Source organism: Carcharhinus amblyrhynchos, chromosome 3 (genome assembly GCF_965287045.1).
Source record: "Carcharhinus amblyrhynchos chromosome 3, sCarAmb.v2.hapA, whole genome shotgun sequence".
NCBI classification, from domain to species: Eukaryota; Metazoa; Chordata; class Chondrichthyes; order Carcharhiniformes; family Carcharhinidae; genus Carcharhinus; species Carcharhinus amblyrhynchos.
Genome location: NC_137326.1, coordinates 117818091 through 117836291, shown reverse-complemented (window position 1 = coordinate 117836291; position 18201 = coordinate 117818091). Strand labels below are relative to the sequence as shown.

The following is an 18201-nucleotide window of genomic DNA, read 5'->3' as shown; positions in this document are numbered from 1 at the left end:
CACTCAACAGCGTGTGGAAGCTATATTGTTATTTGTAAAGAGCTAGGAACTAACTGTTTATGCAGATGTATTGGGGGGAGTCAGTTAGCTTAGTTGGTTGGATGGCTGGTTAGTTGAAGTAGAGTGACCATGTAGGGTTCAATTCCTATACTGGCTGAGGTTATTCACAGAGGCCCCGTCTTCCCAACATTACTGCTCTTCTGAGGTGTGATGACCCTCTGGTTAAATCACTACCAGTTAGCACTAGCTCAAAGGGGAGACCACCCTATGGTCATCTGAGACTATGGAAACTTTACCTTTTTAGTGAGCAACAGTCTGTCCAGCAGCCACGTGGGGAGTTGTAAGAAACATAGGTGGTGAAGTGCCAACGTTTTCAATGTTAGTAGAAGTATGATTATTTTGAATTTGAACATATACGGCACAGTAGTTAGCACTGCTGCCTCACAATGCCAGGGACCCGGGTTCGATTCCCAGCTTGGGTCACTGTGCAGAGTCTGCATATTTTCGTGGGTTTCCACTGGGTGCTCCAGTTTCCTCCCACGGTCCGAAAGACATGTTGATTAAATGCACTGATCATGTTGAATTCTCCCTGTGTACCCCAACAGGCAGCTGTGGGTAGCGACTAGGGGATTTTCACATTAACTTCATTCCAGTGTTAATGTAAGCCTAATTTTGACACTAATAAACTTTTTTAAAAAAACTTAAACATAGAAAATAAAAGCAATAGTAAATCATCTGGCCTTTTGAGCTTGCTTTGCCATTCATTTTGATCATCAAAATTAATATCCTGCTTTCTGAGAGTTAGAAGGGATTACTGACATACACAATCCCTACAGTACAGAAAGGGATCATTTGACCCATCGAGTCTGCACCAACCACAATCCCACCAGGCCCTACCCCCCTATCCCTACATATTTTACCCATTAATCCCTCTAGCCTACACATCTCAGGACACTAAGGGCAATTTTTTTTTTAGCATAGCCAATCAACCTAACCCACATCTTTGGACTGTGGGAGGAAACCAGTTTTTTTTTCAGGAAAAAAATTAAGGTGGAGGAGGAAGGTCACAGTATAAAGATATTGAACTTAATGTTGAGCCTGAAGGCTAGGACATGTCTAATTGGAAGATGAAGTGTTGGTCCTCCACCTTCCAGCGAGACGGAGAAAAAAAAGTTAAGTTTATTCATTAGTCACAAGTAAGGCTTACATTAACACTGCAATGAAGTTAGTGAAATTCCCCTAGTCGCCACAGTCTGGCGCCTGTTTGGGTTATTGGACCTAACCAGCATGTCTTTCAGAATACTAGGTGGGTGAAACGATCCATTGAACAGTCAAGACAATTCCTGCCCAAAGATGGAGGTGACAGAAGAAGACTTCAGCATTGTGCCAAGCTTGAAATTGATGAGGTGAGGACATATGGGGATGAAACTGAGTCCTTTGCTGAGTACAGAATGTTCAGCATTAGAAAGGACTAGCTCAGAGGATACAGTGAATAAATGGTGAGGGTTTGAATGAAATTGAGGAATGGTATCTGATGGACTGGAAGAGATGGAGAATCCCACATGGACGTTGCTACCATAAGAAATAGGAGGTTGTGTCCCTTAGTATGTGAAGAGAAGAGAAAAAGCTTGTTAAGGCATTGTATGAGACAAGGAATAAAATGGAACTGGGGATAAGGACTGCTTTGAGAGGGTGAGTTGGTGCTACTGGTGTGTGAATCTGAGTGTACATCAGTGACTGGCACTGAGTGTGGATCTCAGAATATGGAAAGAATGGCTGTACAAAGAGTGTTGCATATCCTGGAGACACCTGAATTCCTGCTTTGATTCACAGCATGAGGGACGGACGTTCCCTTGGGGTGAGTCAGATACAGATACTTCCTGAGCAAGAAAATGTGGCTGTGGAAGTGAGTTTTGTTAAACACCACGAAGGAAATGGAGAACAAACGGGAATCGTTAAAACAATGCAGGGCATCAGAAAAATCTCAAATGTAGATGAGAATGGACTGGGTAAGTGGAGAGAGGATGGAGTCAAGAGAGGAACTGAGAGAAATCTACATTGTAGAGGAAAGATGAAAATGCCAAAGGTCACCACCCGTGTAAAGAAGATGATACCAGATATTTGTCATCAACCATTTCAAGAGTGATGACTTCCATACTAATAGTGACTGACATACAGATTATTGTTCATGTTGAATTTGTTGGGAATGATCAATTTGGGGAGGGCGTGGGGGGAGAAACGTTATGTATTTGTATTCTTTTTGGCTTGCTGAGCTCTGCTGTATTAGTATATTCACCAGGACTGACATAATTAATCCCTAGTATGGAAAACAGGCAGAGAAGCAGTAGCCATGTAAGAGAATGCACACCTGTAAATGAAGCTTTTTTGATTTTAACTTGCCATGCTCTCTGATGTTGTTCTCCAATATACAACAGTTAGGCTATGTATTGATACAGTTCACTTGAATAACTCCTTGCAGGTGAACCTTATGAGGATATTATTGATGATATCATTACTTGGGGTTGTACTATGCAAGAACATGATGCATGTCTTTATCTTGTCTTTGACAGAATTAAGACAATCCAATTAACCTTTCAAAATGCAGATTCAGGGTCAATCAGATTCCTTATGTGGGGGACCATTTACTCACAGTCAATGGTGTAAAATCCAATCCAGAAAATGCAGCGGCTATATGACAGATGGCCATTCACATGGACAAGCATGATTTACAGAGATTTCATGGTGTGACAAATTATCTTTCTAATTCCATGTTGTAGTCAGGTCACTGAACCTCTTTGTTAATGTCTCTACCAGGACATCAAAGGGGGCTGGCAAGAGAATCACGCAGCAGCCTTCAACATACTGGAGCACCCACACAAGCACTTGAGCTCCTGTACTCGTATCAGTAGATGCCTTCCAGTATGGACTTGATACGGTCTGCATCCATAATGACTTTTGCTTCAAGGCCACTGATGCTGAGATGCGTAGACTGAAACATAACTTATATTGCTTTACTCTTCTGTCAGAAGTTTCATTAAGCAATATATGGTTGTCCTGCAGCTATTGAAACAGATCACTCAATTATGGCACTAGAGGTGCTGTGCTGTGCTGTCATTGAATTCAGGAACTTACAGGCAGATATCACATGTAGGCAACTGCATGACGCCATTATGAGGAGCTGGCCAGAATCCTCAAGGAAACTTCCTCATGAGCTCTGCATATTCTTCACCATCAGAGATAAACTAACTACAGGATGAATTTGTACTGCATGGTCTGCAATTTGTTATCCCTAATGCCTTCCAGAGCTACTACATACAATAACTACATCAAAGGCACCCAGGTTGGAAGCAACCAGATACAGGGTCAAAAAAATCACCATACTGGCTTCCCATGTGCATGACATGAAAAGAAAAAATCTCCAAATGCACACTGCAATGTACTCAAGCGCATCCAGCATAGGGAGGTCTGGGACCTCGTGTAAAGCAGCTTCCATGGTCATTTACAGCAGCTGACATCTTTGAGTGGAATAGTAAACAGCACATTTAGTCTTAGTTGATTTATATTCTGGGTGGTTTGAACTTGACTACCTGCCAAACGTGACGAGTGAAACAGTTGGAAAGCTTAAAAGACATAGCATCCAACAAAGACTCATGACAGACGCCATTTGCCAGTTTGGCTGCTGAATTTTACAACTTTGCACACATGTGACTTTGAGCATATGAGGAGCAGCCCCCTTATCTACAGTCAGACAGCCTAGCGAAATGTGCAAGGAATTAAACAGACTACTACGTGCACTCCTTGGCCTGCAAAATTTACCGTGGCAGAATCTGCCTTCATCAGCACAGTAACTCTTCCCAGTGCAGCAGGATTACAGTCGCTACTGCCAAGGCTCTGCTGCAGCTCAAACTTGAAAAAATGGAAATGATGCTCTCCTGCAATACAGATTGAGAAGCAAGATGCAGTATGATCGACATGCCCACAGACTTGGCCTTCTAACACTAGATCAAATGGTCAGGATTCAGACCGCATGTGGCCATGACAAGTTGACGGTGTACACAGCAATGCCCTGCGATCAAAGTTACGTGGCAGCCTCAGGCGGAGGCCACTATGTAAGCAATTACCACTGTTGTAGGTAAAATAATGCCTCTGAGACTGTGGTTTTTATTTCAAAACCCTGGGGTTTATTCCAGAATTTTGGGAGAAACTGGTTCCTTACAATGGACTACCAAACTTCTCATAGAACACAAACACAAGTGGGCATTTATACATTGAGTCTTAGTGTCAATCACGATTTCAAGTTTCCCATTCTGGCCAGAACTCCGGGTTATCCTTCCTTGGTTGTGATACAGCCCCAGATTTAATCATGATTCACAGTCCAGCTGGCAGCTGCAGTCATGACACGGGCTTAATCCAGTACGACTCAAAACCCTTTTGCAGCAGCACTGGCATCCCTGTCTTTGAAGTTACTTGTGCGATCGCGGCTGTCCCAGCAGGAATCTTCCTGTTAAAAGTTGGTATCGCAATCTGCCATCAGCAGCTGTCAGAAGCCGGTATCGTAAACTACCATCTGTGTAACGATGTCCGACTAACACAAATTACAAAGTCTACAAGATAACAGTCACATTAAACTATCTGTCTTTATAAAAATGAGAGTTAAAGCATGTGAGACATGAACAAATAACTTGCTTATACTGCTCTTGGCAGTAATATTTGAGAAGATCAGACATGATGAAGGATTATGTTTGTGACATATTCTAGGTACAAAATCCATTAACCCTTTCCCTACTTCACCGCCATCTCCTGCATGTATCAGATCCACCACAAACAGATAACATGGCACTTAGGTCATCTGGGCCCCCTGCAGCAGCACACATGCCGATATTTACAGAGGCCAAATGTAGCATCCCATGTTCCTAGCAGGACACTGGCCCCAGAAAGACTACAACAACAACACCAACTAGTGTAACGACACACTCAGGACTTCTGAGCAGGCCAAACACGAGATTCCAGGACTTTATTACCACTGTTTTTTCAATTTCAGTTTTCTTTCCAGCAGAAAAAGGGAGAGAGAAGGAGATGGCTATGCACGAATTGATACAATCTGTACCTCCAATATATATATGTTACATATATGTAAGTAGTTATGCATTTTTAGCTCATTTGAGTGTATGTCACGCAGTAGTCTCCTATTACACCCACTTATACGTCAAGTCACCTGGTGTTCCAACTAAACAGGAAAGAAGTCAACCGAATAGTCACAGAGAACGTAATGACACGGCTATGAAAAGAAATCACAAGGGTGGAAAGAGGAAATTATATCCAGGAGAGCAGACAGAGTACAAGTGTTTAAACAGTGAAAAAAACTACCTTGTTGAAAATCCTCTTGTCAGTGATTCAGGGAACCTACAACATCTACAACCTTCTCAAACATCTGTAGGGAAATGGAAAACAATGAAGCTAAGGATGGTAAAATATCCAAGCGGAAAGCCTGTCAGAAGAAAACTAGTAATTCTCCAAGATAGGCATTCCTAGAAAAGAAGTGGCAATGGATTAAAGGGCAAAATAAGCAAGATATTGTGGTTATTGGAATCTGAAACGAAAGCAGAGAATACCAGAAACACTCAGGAAAACTGGTAGCATATTGGGCCCTGTAAAGGTTTTGGGAGGAAGGGGAAAAGGTGAAGGCAGAGGTGCAGGAAATGGATCAAATGCAGTTGCGAGCACTTTCAATCACGGTGTTGGAGGGAACTTTTGTTTGGAAAAAGGCACATATGTCAAAAGTGCCATTTTTAACTGTGATATCTTCATAACACTTGCGACAGAGGTGGAGAAAATGGGATGGAGTCCTTAACAGGAAGCAGATTGCAAGGACCTGTAGTCGAGGTAGCTGCGGGAGGTAGTGTATTTGTAGTTAATGTTCGTGGTCAGTCTATCATTAGAAATGGAGATGGGTCAAAGAAGGGAAGGCAATGGAAATGTTAGCAATGAACCGTTTGAAGATGAGGGACGGTTGGAAATTCAAAGCAAAATTGATACATTTTCCCAAGTCCAGATGAAACTACAAAACAACACTAATACAGTCATTGATGTAACATAAAAGGAATTGCAGGACTGGGCCTGAGCAGGACCTGAACAAGGAATGTTCCACAAAATCCACAAAAAGGCAGGCATAACTGTGGCCCATGTGACTACACATAGCCATACCATTTATTTACAGGAAGTGAGCTAAGTTAAAGTGAAATTAATGGCAGAAGAAGTTCAGCCAGGAAGATGAGAGTGTTAGTGGACAGGGATTGTTTAGGCCTCCCCTCAAGCAAGAAATTTGGAGCTCTCAGACCTTCCTGTTGGGGGATATAGGTGCAGACGGATTAGACATCCATGATGTTAATGTCAGGGAATTGGAGATTGTTTCTGTGACATAGACCATCAGAGGAATCACAAGTGTGGGTGGGAAGAGATTGAAAAAAGGAAGGGGATGGAGTCAAGATGGCAAGAATTAGGTCTGTGGGCAGGAGCAGGCTGATACAATGGTTTACCAGGGCAGTTCTGTTTGTGGATTTTGGGAACAAGATGGAAGCATGCTAAGCGGGGTTTGGGGATTATAATGTTGGAGATTATGGAGGGAAGATTCTCAGGTGATGAGGTCAATGACAGTGCTGGAGACAATTGTTTGTTTAGCAGTGATGCCATGGTCCAGGGCAATTAAGGAGAACTTGTCTGAGAGTTGGTGCTCAGCCTCTGTAAGGTAGAGATCAGTACAGCAGACATCAATGCCACTACCATTGTCAGCAGGTTTGATCACAAGGTCAGGGTTAGGACCTAAGGGAACAGAATGTAGCAAGTTCAGAGGAAAATACGTTGGAGTGGTGAGAGGAACAGAGAGATTGAGAGGGCTGATGTTGTGTGAACAGTTCTCAATGAAAAGATAAAGAGTAGGGAGGAGGGTGAGGCCAAGGCAGAGGGTGAATACTGTAAGTGGGTGAAAAGATCCATTGAATGCGGGGAAGACTCCTGCCCAAAGTAGTGAGCATGGATATGGAGGTGATGGAAGAAGAGTTCGGGATTGTGCTGAGCCCGAGATTGATTGATTAAGGTGAGGGAGTCTGGAGATGAAACTGAGGCCTTTGCTGAATACAGAATCGAAGAGGGGCTGATTGGAGTGTATAGTAAATAAACGAGATGAAAAGAAGGAATGGTGTCAGAGTGTAGAGAAGGTGTGAAGGCTCCTAGATAGGCTTTGCTACCTGGAAATTGTTGGAGTTTGTGTTCCTTAGTGCCTGAAAGGAAGAGAAAAAAATCTCCCTGTTAAAGCATCGGATGTGATGAAAAATAAAATGGAACAGGGGACAAGGACAGCATTGAGAGAGGATGAGTGAGTACATATGGAGGCAATTGGCACTGAATGTAGACCTCAGAATGGGATGAGAACAGCAATCTGAGGAATGTTGTATATGCCAGGGATCATAGAAACCCTACAATGCAAAAAGAGGTCATTGAGCCCATCAAGCCTGCACCGACCACACTCCACCTCAGGCCCTATCCCCTTATCCCTACATATTTACCCTCTAACCTACTTTTCTCAAGAAACTAAGGGGCAATTGTAGCATGGCCAATTGACCTAACCCCCACAAATTTGGATTATGGGAGGAAACCAGAGCACCCGGAAGAAACCCACGCAGACACAAGGACAACGTGCAAACTCCACATAGACAGTAACCCAAGCCAGGAATTGAACTCAAGTCCCTGGAGCTGTGAAGCAGCAGTGTTAACCACTGTGCTACCGTGCCATCCCAATATCTGTAACACTGTGTGGATTCAAAACATGAGGGAAAGAATTTCAATTGGGAACCACATGAGCTGAGATAGAGACAGAGACAGCCAGTGTGGAAGGAAATGTGGCTGAGAAAGCGAGTTTTGGTAAACACCAAGAGGGAAATGAAAAGAAATGAAGACGAACATGGTAAAAGGGACATAGGGAAATCTCATCGGAGAGAAAAGCAGCCTTTCTTTACAGTAGGCATTCCTGGAAGGGAAATGGTGGTGAATTAAACACTAAACCAAGTAAAATACTGTGGATGCTGGAATCTGAATCAAAAGCAGAGAATGCTGGAAAAGGTCAGCAAGTCTGGCAGAATCTGCAGGAAGAGAAAATAGAGTTAACGTTTCAAAGGAGGGTTTTTGCATTGAGGCAAGAAACGTATGGGATATGAAACTAAGGGTTTAAGATGGAGGAGAAAGGTTACAGGGTAAAGTTGTTGAACTTAATGTTGAGTTCTCAAGGCTGTAATGTGCTTTATCAGAAGTTGAGATGCTGTTCATTAAGTTTGTGTTTTGTTTCAGTGGAATTTTGCAGCAGGACAAGGATGGACATGCGGGCATTAGAGCAAAGTGTTGAGTTATTGTGGAAAACAACAGGAAGGCTCAGGTCATCCTATAGGCTGAGTTTAGGTGTTCCACAAATTGGTCACCCAATTTGCATTTAGTCTTTCCATTGTAGAGGAGACCACATTGGAAGCAGCTGTAAAGTAGACCATATTGAAGGAGGTGCAAGTGAAACACTGCTTAACCTGATAGGAGTGTTTTGGCCTTAAATGATGTGGAGGGTGGAGGTAAAGGGGCAGGTGTTGCACCTTCTGCAAGTGCAAGGCAAGATGCCACGGGAAGGGAATGGGAATTTGGCTTGAAAGAAGAGTGGACCATAATGTTAGGGAGGGAGTGGTCCCTGCAGAATGCTAAAAGTGGTGTTGAAGCAAGAATGTGCTTTGGATGGCATCATGTTGGAGTTGGTGAAAATGGCAGAGAATGATTTCTTGAATGTGGAGGCTGGTGAGATGGAATTTGAGGACAAGGGGGACTATATCCTGGTCCTGGAAGGAGGGGAAGGGGTCAGGGAAATGGTTAAATCCGGTTGAGTGTCCAATCAACCACACTGGGAATACCTCAGTTATGCAAAAAAGCAGACATGTCAGTAGTGCCATTTGCGGTGGTGGCATAATCATAACATGTAATGGAGTTGAAGAAAATAGGAGAAAGTGATTATGTCCTTCCAGGAAAGACTTGTCAAGGTAGCTTGGGAGTAGGTGAGTTTGTAATAAATATTGCTGGTCAATCTATTACTGGAAATGGAGACAAAGATGTCAAGGAAGGCAAGATAACTGTTGGTTATGAACTATGTGAAACTGAGAGGGATGGAAATTGGAAGCAAAATCAATACATTTTCCTAATGTCAACACTCTTAGGAGGTCCAAAAAGTTTCCAAGACTGGAAAGGTTTGGGCAATCTCGGCCTAAGACGTGCATATTTCTAAGCCTTCCTTGCTGACACTGTTCTAACTGATATGAATCCTGTGAAGTGGATGCACAACTGTGTTGAAGATTGGCAATTAGTCCTTTGCAACTTCCTGAGGTACAGTCAAATTAATATACTTTTATTGATCTTATCACAAACCATAAAGTACGTCTAATCTGCAAAGGCTGTGCAAGTTGACACATTTTATGGTACATGAACAATATTTACCACCTGGATCAGCATGACATTCAGCTAGAAGAGCGATGTTTATTATGGTCATTTGGATCATTTTTTTATTCAAGCATTTACCTAACTGGCTATGGCTCACATAGGTGGACAAACGTTTTTTCACCTCCCATCCTCCAAGATCTTGGAAAAATTCGTGGAATTTGGAATCAACAGGACCCAGCCCAATGTACAACAACAGCTTGTATTTAAATAATATTTTTAACAGAGTGTCACAAAGTGAAATAAGTACCAAGCCAATGGAGGAGACATTGGTACAAGTAAGCAAAGGTTTGATGAAAGATGTAGGTTTAAAAAAAAACTTAGAGGAAGAGCGAGGGGAGTAAGGAAGGAATTGTAGTGTTTATGGCTTAGATGGCAGAAAGCATGACCATCTATTGTTGGATGAAAGAAGTGAATGATACTTAAAAGACCAGAGTTAGAAGAACAGAATTCTTAAAAGGGTGTCAGGCAGAAAGTGATTACAGATTTAGACATGGGAGTGGCTGTGCAGGCATTTGAACACTAGGATGAAATTTTTGAACAGAGGCATTGGTAACTGGGGAAGGAAATGGGGAGTCCTTGTGTAATGACTTCAATGAGGCCATTGAAATTGGCCTTTTGGAGTATGAACTTACTGATTAAGCATCCAATTGATGGGCCAGTCAGAGAATCTTTTCCTAACCAGAAGTGTCAGTTCCTCTGCTAGCAGTCTGTGTATTGCTGTTAGAGTTTGTAAATAAAGGGATTTTAATGAAGAGACTTCTGCCTCCAAAGAGTTATTGTACTATGTGATACAGCATCTTTCAGAACTGAAGCTCAGCTCAGGGCCAAGGCCAGTGATGATAACAATCTGGTTCAGCCTGACACAGCAGCAAAGAAGGCATTAGAACTTGTGGCTAGGAAAAGCAGTTTGTGATGAGAGCTGGACAGTGGCTTCCATCTTCCTGAAATTTAACCAGAAGACATTTCAGCTCATGCAGCACTGGATGTCAGTCAAGAAAACAAAAACCTTTTGTGTGACCACTAATGCCACAGGGGAAGTAAAAGACAATGAGAAGCCCAGAGTTAGAGAAACAAAGTCCAGGCATGGGGATGCAAAAGTATAAAAGGCACCATAGAGCCCTTCACATCACACAATGTTTAAAGTATCCAGCCCAATTGACCAGTTCCTGGGTTGGCAACCTGTGGTTCATGAGCTACATGGGGCTTATTAAAGATTCACGTGGTTGTTGACCTTGATTGATCAAACATACTTTTTCTCATGATCGATGTTTAAAAAATTGACAACTAAATGTGTTTCTAATTAAAAAGAATATTAGATTTCTATATATCTCCTGGGCAATTATTATTTTTAATGGAACAGCTAGAATTTATGTAAGTTTTGATCACAAAAATAAAATTCTGAAAACTTGCTTGGATCAAAAGTCATAAAAAGGTGCATTATTTTGCCAGCCAAAATGACATCACATATTATGATGTTAATGGCTTATGTATTGTCTGCTATCCAATCATTTAAATCGCTCACAGACATTGATGGTAACTAAAAGACTTGTTTTTGTTTTTTTAACCTTTGATCAACACTGTAATTGAGAGAAAGTATCATTCAATTAACAATATTCTTGTAAAAACCTTTAAAATGGTGTTGATAATCAAATGCCCACTTAAATTTATATTAGTACAAATCCATCAGTGTTCTTTTGTAACCAGTAATGTGCTCTTCACATTTAACCATACTTTTATTTTTGTATCACTTGCAAATTTTAATATCCTCAAGCCCATTTATATACATTGAGAAGAACAGTAGTACCAACACTATTTGCTATGATAATGTTTCTAAATGTGCGAAGATATCAAAGATTTTAGTTTATAAACTGTTGGTTAACACTGAGGACATATAGTGATTATATTAACTGTTTTATTTTGCATTGTTTCAAATTGTTAATACTTCAAGGGGACCTAATCACAAATCACTATTACAGTCAGGACTAAGTGGTAGAATCAATCTAGATACGTGAATATAAAAATTGCCCCAGATTTTATAGCATGTATCAAATTTCTTTGCTATGAAATATTCTAATTAATTTTTCATATTTTCTTTTGCTACACATTTGTTCTACCTACGTCAAAAGGACTACTGCTGTTCTAGTGAGTGTTTGCAAAGATGCTCAGGATGGTATGGTTGGCACTTGGGTTTTTCAGGGTGCTGTGGTGTCTGGCTCCACAAACCGGTTACATACATCCTGATGAATTTTTTCAGTCTCCGGAGGTTATGGCAGGTAAAAAAAATTCTGACAATTTCCTTGAATTCTATTTTCTACAATTTTTTTTGCCGTGATTAGTAATTTTGTTTCCTCCAAGCAATTAGCCTTTTGTATCTCAGGTTCAGAAGACAAAACTCAACATGCCTGGTCCACTTGATTGCAGGTGTACCTCTGACAAATGGAACCCTGCCTGTCCACCACACCGAAAGCAAATGAAATTGAAAAAGTCACCTCTACTCTTTGTGGAAACCCAGTTCCAAATTCCAGTTAAGGGTGGGATTCAAAGTCAATGATGTTTGTTTTGGACTTCTTCCCAATATTTTTACTTAAGTTCAATGAAAACGTCAGCTTCTGTAGATTTGATATAACATAGTCTAATGCATAAAGTATACTATATACTTGTGCTTTTGATATCAGGTTACACATCTGGAAAAGATGCCAATAGATATGCTTTACCTCTTGGCAAGGACAGAAAAAGCAACAATGATAGACCAAAGCTATTGATTAAACTTTGAGAGGTTTTTTTTAATGGAAGCGATGATGATTTAGCAGGTTAAAAATATCAACACTTTTTAATAATTTCAGCATAGCATTATTTTGGGATTCTAGTTATCTTTGGATAATTTTGTCAACATCTCAGCCTCCATTTGAGTTCTGCCATGTCAAACTTGACCTAGTGAATTAGACAAATTAAACAAGTTGCCATCAGCAGTCATAGAGTTCCTAATCACACCAGATTTCAAAGACATATGATGTATCACATACCTGATAAACAGACCTACAAAATCGGCACGTGTCTTTGGTCAGTGATATATTTTCTGGTTAGGCAGTATTAGATTTGGTTTTGTTATTGCACTGGCAAATTGTAATATAATTGAAGGAAGTAGATATTGTCTCAGTGAGTCACTGTTTACAGACATGTCCTCTGCTACATTATTTTATACAGCAGCACAAAGTGCTTCTTTCTTTGTGTATTCAATGGTCTCCATTTTAAGTTGGCTGTCTCTGTTTGACATTGCCTTTTTGGTTCCAGAAAAGGGAAGAGAACAAGTTATCATGTCAGCATTTTCACAAGAACAATAGTTCACAATGTTGTGTGTCAAGATATTGGAGTAAAAGAAAGGTTCAAGAATTGAGTAAAATAAAGATTAAAAATAAAATTTGGATAGAATGAAATGAAGAATGAGATTGATAAGAGTGCATTTGTTTGGAAGGATACTTTGAGATGCAAATTAGCATAGCAGCTGAAAAACAAATGTCTATCTGAGTGACATGGGAATGAACAATGATGTATAAAAATAGAAGTTAGAACTTTTGAAGAGGTTAGTTTAAAGTGGTGAAAGAAGAATATAATTTCACCTAAGCGCTAAAAACCTGGTCCACGGAATTATGTAACGTCAAATAGGAAAGCATTATATCCACAGTAGGGTAACTGAGTACAGCAGGAGAGGAAGAAGAGTACAGCTGAGAAGCAGCAAAAATTATAGCCACACCAGCTGGAAAGGTAGTTTGTCTCCTGGAAACAAGTTTGTGCTGAAAGCTTCTGTTTTAAAAACAATTCAGAGAAAAGAACGCTGAACTGAAGAAAGGTTTTTCTGAGCTGGAAGATAACTTGTGGGTAGTAACTATATGCTGGATTTAGCTCCAAGAGATTTACAATACTGGATTTCGCTTGGAAAAGGGAAATTTCTCAGAGTTCAGAAACATAGATAGCTGAGAGCAGTGGCTGATTTCATAAATTGCGGTGCATGTGAGTAGCCATTACTATAGTTAAATGTACTGTTGTATTGTACTGTTTCTTGTGTGTTTTGTTAAGTTCATAAATATTCTTTATTAACTGATTACAACAAGGCTTGACCGTTCCTCACTGTATATCTTTCCTCACATTATACCAAATTGAAAGTATTCACCACTAAGAACTGGTGTTCCAAGTTACCCTTCTGGGTTTTGGGATACCCTCACATTTAACACGTGTACTTCAGATATTGATTACTGATGTTTTCACTTTCTGCAGTTTGCCAACAGAATATAACAAGACTTTAAATTACATGTACTGCATTTTTATTTGTGTACAAGTGTTGAAAATGTTGTTTAAAATTGTTCAGTTTTTCATTTGAAACACATCTTTCTTTTCATTACAGGTGACATTTTAAATGTAAAGACCTTTCGCTCTTGGGAATTCAATACCAGCTACCCCATTCGATCGGTCCTGTTCCCTCTGATCACTACAGGCTTCTCCTTCATAGTCCTAAAAACATTACACAATTCTGGCCATTTTGGTAGCATTCTAAACAGCTACAGTTTGTTGGTTTTCCCCAGATTCTACCTGACATGCCTGTCCTTTATACTAGACTATTCTGTATACCAGTTAGCCTGTCTCTGGGGAACAGATCCATGGCATGCTTTAATATTGCTGAGTGGGTCTCACGTGATGCTGGTTTTTTACACCAGGACATTTTCAAATGCTTTAGAAGGAGTTTTGTTCGCATTATTGCTACTGTTAGTGGCAATGGACACAACACAAGGATGTGTAGCACCACATCCTAGGAAAAAGGAAAGGAGGAACAATAAACATCTTATTGGCATTGTTTTAGTCTCAGGCTTTTTTAATAGACCCACATTCATTTGTTACACTTTAGTACCAATGCTCCTGTGGCTTTCTCATGATCAGAAAGATACATTTCAATTCAATTTAAGAACAATATCAAAGAGATCCTTAGGCATTTTTTCACCTGTAATTGTAACCACTTGTATTTTCATTATTGTGGATATACTATATTTTGGTTCATTGTTTTCTGAAATTGACTGGTTCTTGAAAGGTGGAAATGCCGGACACAAACACATTGTTAATCTAAGCCAACGTTTAGTTTTAACTCCACTCAATTTTATTCGTTATAACTTGGATCCAGAAAACCTTTCCACTCATGGGAGGCATCCTTGGTTTACGCACCTGACTGTTAATGGGCTTCTGATGTTTGGTGTTCTTCATTTGTCAGCTGTTATAACTGCTTTTAGAATTGTAATCCACAAATTTGTTTGCGCAAACAAATGTCATGTGCCAAGGAAACAGCAGTTTGAAAAGAAATTACGAACACATTTTCCAGCAACTCCTTCAGTTGCTGAGTATTTAATTTTGGTTTATTTTGTTCCCTTAATCATCTTGTCCTTATTTAATCATCAGGAAGCACGGTTTCTTAGTCCCCTTATTGTACCAGTTGTTATACATGGTGTTTTAAATTATGACATGTTGAGAGGGAGAACTGTAATTATTGTGTTTAACATTTTATGTTCAGTACTTTTTGGCTGTTTACACCAGGGTGGATTAATTCCTTGTCTGTCTTATTTAGAAAAAGTTTTACATTCAGAGGATCCTGTGGCTAACCAGCCTGAACACAGTTTGATATTTTACCACACCTACATGCCTCCTAGATATCTCCTAAACGTCAGATCAGACCAAGAGTCTATCAAAATCATTGACCTGGGAGGGTCTGATGTTTCTGTCCTCAATAACACGGTGAATGGGCTACTTGACTATTTACCTTCCAAACACAGTGAACATAATCAAATAAATATCTTTATCATTACACCTGGTACTGTTGAATACACTATGAAATATTGTGATTTTCAATGGGTAACTGTTGCATCCTTCTTCCCTCATTTATCTATGGAAAATCCTCCTGAAATTCCTTTACTTTTTTCTAAAGATGGATTGAACCAACTGAGTCTTTATATTTTCAAGGTGCACAAGAAGTTAAAGACTCTGAATTTTAATAGCTTACAGTTTGACTGACAGCTCCAAATGATTATATTGTTTTTGATTGAGGTTATAAATACAAAAGGTTGTCTTCAAATGGGATTAAGTACTTGAAGGAATTTAAATGCATTGAATAGTTTTTCTCTCAACGAGAGTGTGGTTTTAAAGTGAAGTCATCAGTAGAACAGTTAGAACTTGATTTTATTACATCCCAGTATGCCTCCTGAGGTGTGTCCATGGCAGATACTGAGTGAGTTGGCATGGAGGAATAAAGGCAGAGGGTAAGGGGTTATGGGATTGATATGAGTTGGCACTAAGTTGGCACAGGAGCTATAAAGGGCCTTGAAGGATGGGGAGAGAGGCAAAAATTGACTTGGAGATGTGGGACCATGGTGGGTAGGTAGGGGCATAATTTGTCTTGGACAGTATGAGGGGGTCTCAGAAGGCGGGGATAGAGAGATAGCTTGGCATGGAGGATACGAGGAGCTATGGGTGGGTGTGGGGGGGTGGTTTGGCTCGAGTTAGGATAGAAATGGTATGAGGAGTGTGGGAGGTGAGGGCTAGAGGAATGTGTTATGATTTACAGGGTTTTTTTTCCAAAGCATCAAGGTGTGCCTTTTCACTAGCCTGCCCCAGCACGCAGCAGGCCCTGTGGCTTCCTCCAAATTCTTCTTTTTGGGAGTAGTGAACACGACTTTCGCTATTACTGATCCAACTCCACCCCCAGAATGGAAATGACAAGATCCGCTGAGTTCGTTAGTGACATTGGGAATTTTTCCTGACCCTGGACTCCCAAATTGGGGGAAAAAAAATTGACCCTATAACCCTAATTCCAGCTCCTTCACCAAGGGGAAACAACATTTCAGCATCTACCCTGTCAAGCCTCCTCAGAATTTCTTCAGTTTCTTTGAGGTCACCTCTCACTCTTCTAAACTTGAGGTTTATTTTTGAAAACTTTATAATAGTTAATTCTGTGGGGTATTTGTGAGTGTACTTTTTGCTGATGTACAAGAATGGGAACTATCCAGCAAGAATTGAGAGAGCATAGAGATCTCAGAGGTTTGTGGGGGTTGGAGGAGGCTACAGAGTCTTCTAATACAATCTAATTTGATGGAGCTTTTTTAAATTTAAAACAATTGCTAAACTTAGTTCTATGCTCTGATCACAGCTGCCTCAGCTCCAAATGGCTTTTATGTGACTCTACTGTGGAAAGGATTCAAATAGGAAAACATAATTAGCAGCAAAAGATGGAAATTGTAGTTAATCAATTTACTTCACAGACCCCTGTTAATATTAGCAGATTCTGAGGGGAAAAAAGTGAGTCCTAAACCAATATAGGTTTCTACATTTAGTTTATTGATTTATATCATAATCTCATTAAAGATTTAAGAAATGACTGTCTTTGCAGAGAAAGTCTGTAGTAGAAATGTACATTTGCAATATAACACATCTTAGTAATAAGACATTCAGTGGCAGATTTGTCCTTTATCCTTATGAAATTATCTAACAATGTATGTTCTTTCTTATACCTGTTAATCTGAGTGCAAAGTTACTAAAATTGTCTAAATTACCATGTTCTGTTGCTCTTTACATTCTAGATAAGATGCTGAAACATTGTCATGTAATCTTGATACAGCTTGTCACAATTTGTTGAACTGCCACATTAGCTTGTGGTATTATGCATTGTCAGTTGGAAAATTTGATTCAATTATAAGAATAACAGTAACCAACTATATTGTCTGCATTTGATACAATGAACCATCTGCATAAGTAGACATCTCTTAATACCAATAAACATCTGGAACTCAAACATATTTCCCAAGTATTGTGCAGGAAATGGTTGATTTTTGATCGACTATAAAGGGTGACATTGGGTTGCAACTAATATAATTGTAGAATCATAGGAAATTACAACACACAAGGAGGTTGTTTAGTCCATTGTGTCTGTGCTGGCTTTTTGAAAGACACATCACGTTTTTTGTCTGTAATCCACTAAATTTGTCATCCTAAAGCATCTATCCAATCTGCTAAAATTATTTATGGAACCAGCTTCTGTGATTTCAAGTAGAGCAATCCAGACCTCAACAACTCTCTAAATGAAAAATAAAACTTTCTCTTATGATGATTCCCTGTTATTGATATGTTTTATGTTTGAGGAGAAAAGCTTTAAGATGCAGTGTTTTGTTGCAAGCAGTCAGTTTGTCAGAAAGGAATGTAGCGGATGCTGGAAAGCAGAATAATTATTCATTTTAACCATGTAAGTGTTTATTTATCAGAAGGCTTAATGAGATTTTTATCAAATACTGAGGCAAGTGATCATTGATCAGGAGTGTGAATTTCTGTCTGAACTGAGTCTAGTGAAATTTTTGGATTCCAAAAAGGATCTCCAGTGCTTTGATTTGAACATATCGGCTCTCTGCTTCACTTAAAGTCCGCAATGCGAATGCTATGGGCCTTTCCATGTTAGAGAGTATTATGTGTGAGACGATGGTCTCCATGCCATAAGGTGATGCAGCACATGAAAGTTGTAGGGATATTATGGAGGGGTGCTCAGCAGAAATTTATTCCGATAGTCAAAAAGGACCGTAGGAGGAGAGGTAATAAGCCTTGGATAACGAAGGAGGTGAAGGAAAGTGTTAATTGAAAGCGGAGGCGTTTAGAGTAGCTAAG

At 40.0% G+C, this 18201-nt stretch overlaps 1 protein-coding gene across 1 annotated transcript in view; it reads left to right on the top strand.

Annotated features, from left to right (window-relative positions):
* LOC145341063 (GPI alpha-1,2-mannosyltransferase 4-like) overlaps nucleotides 1-17669 on the top strand; it is a 28767-nt gene extending 11098 nt beyond the window's left edge. Inside the window, exons 2-3 of the mRNA XM_080185833.1 lie at nucleotides 11646-11792; nucleotides 13919-17669. Of these exons, the coding sequence (XP_080041959.1) occupies nucleotides 11678-11792; nucleotides 13919-15567 (1764 nt within the window). The 5' untranslated portion in view covers nucleotides 11646-11677 and the 3' untranslated portion in view covers nucleotides 15568-17669. The remainder of the gene's footprint in view (nucleotides 1-11645; nucleotides 11793-13918) is intronic.
* The last annotated feature ends 532 nt before the right edge of the window (nucleotides 17670-18201 follow it).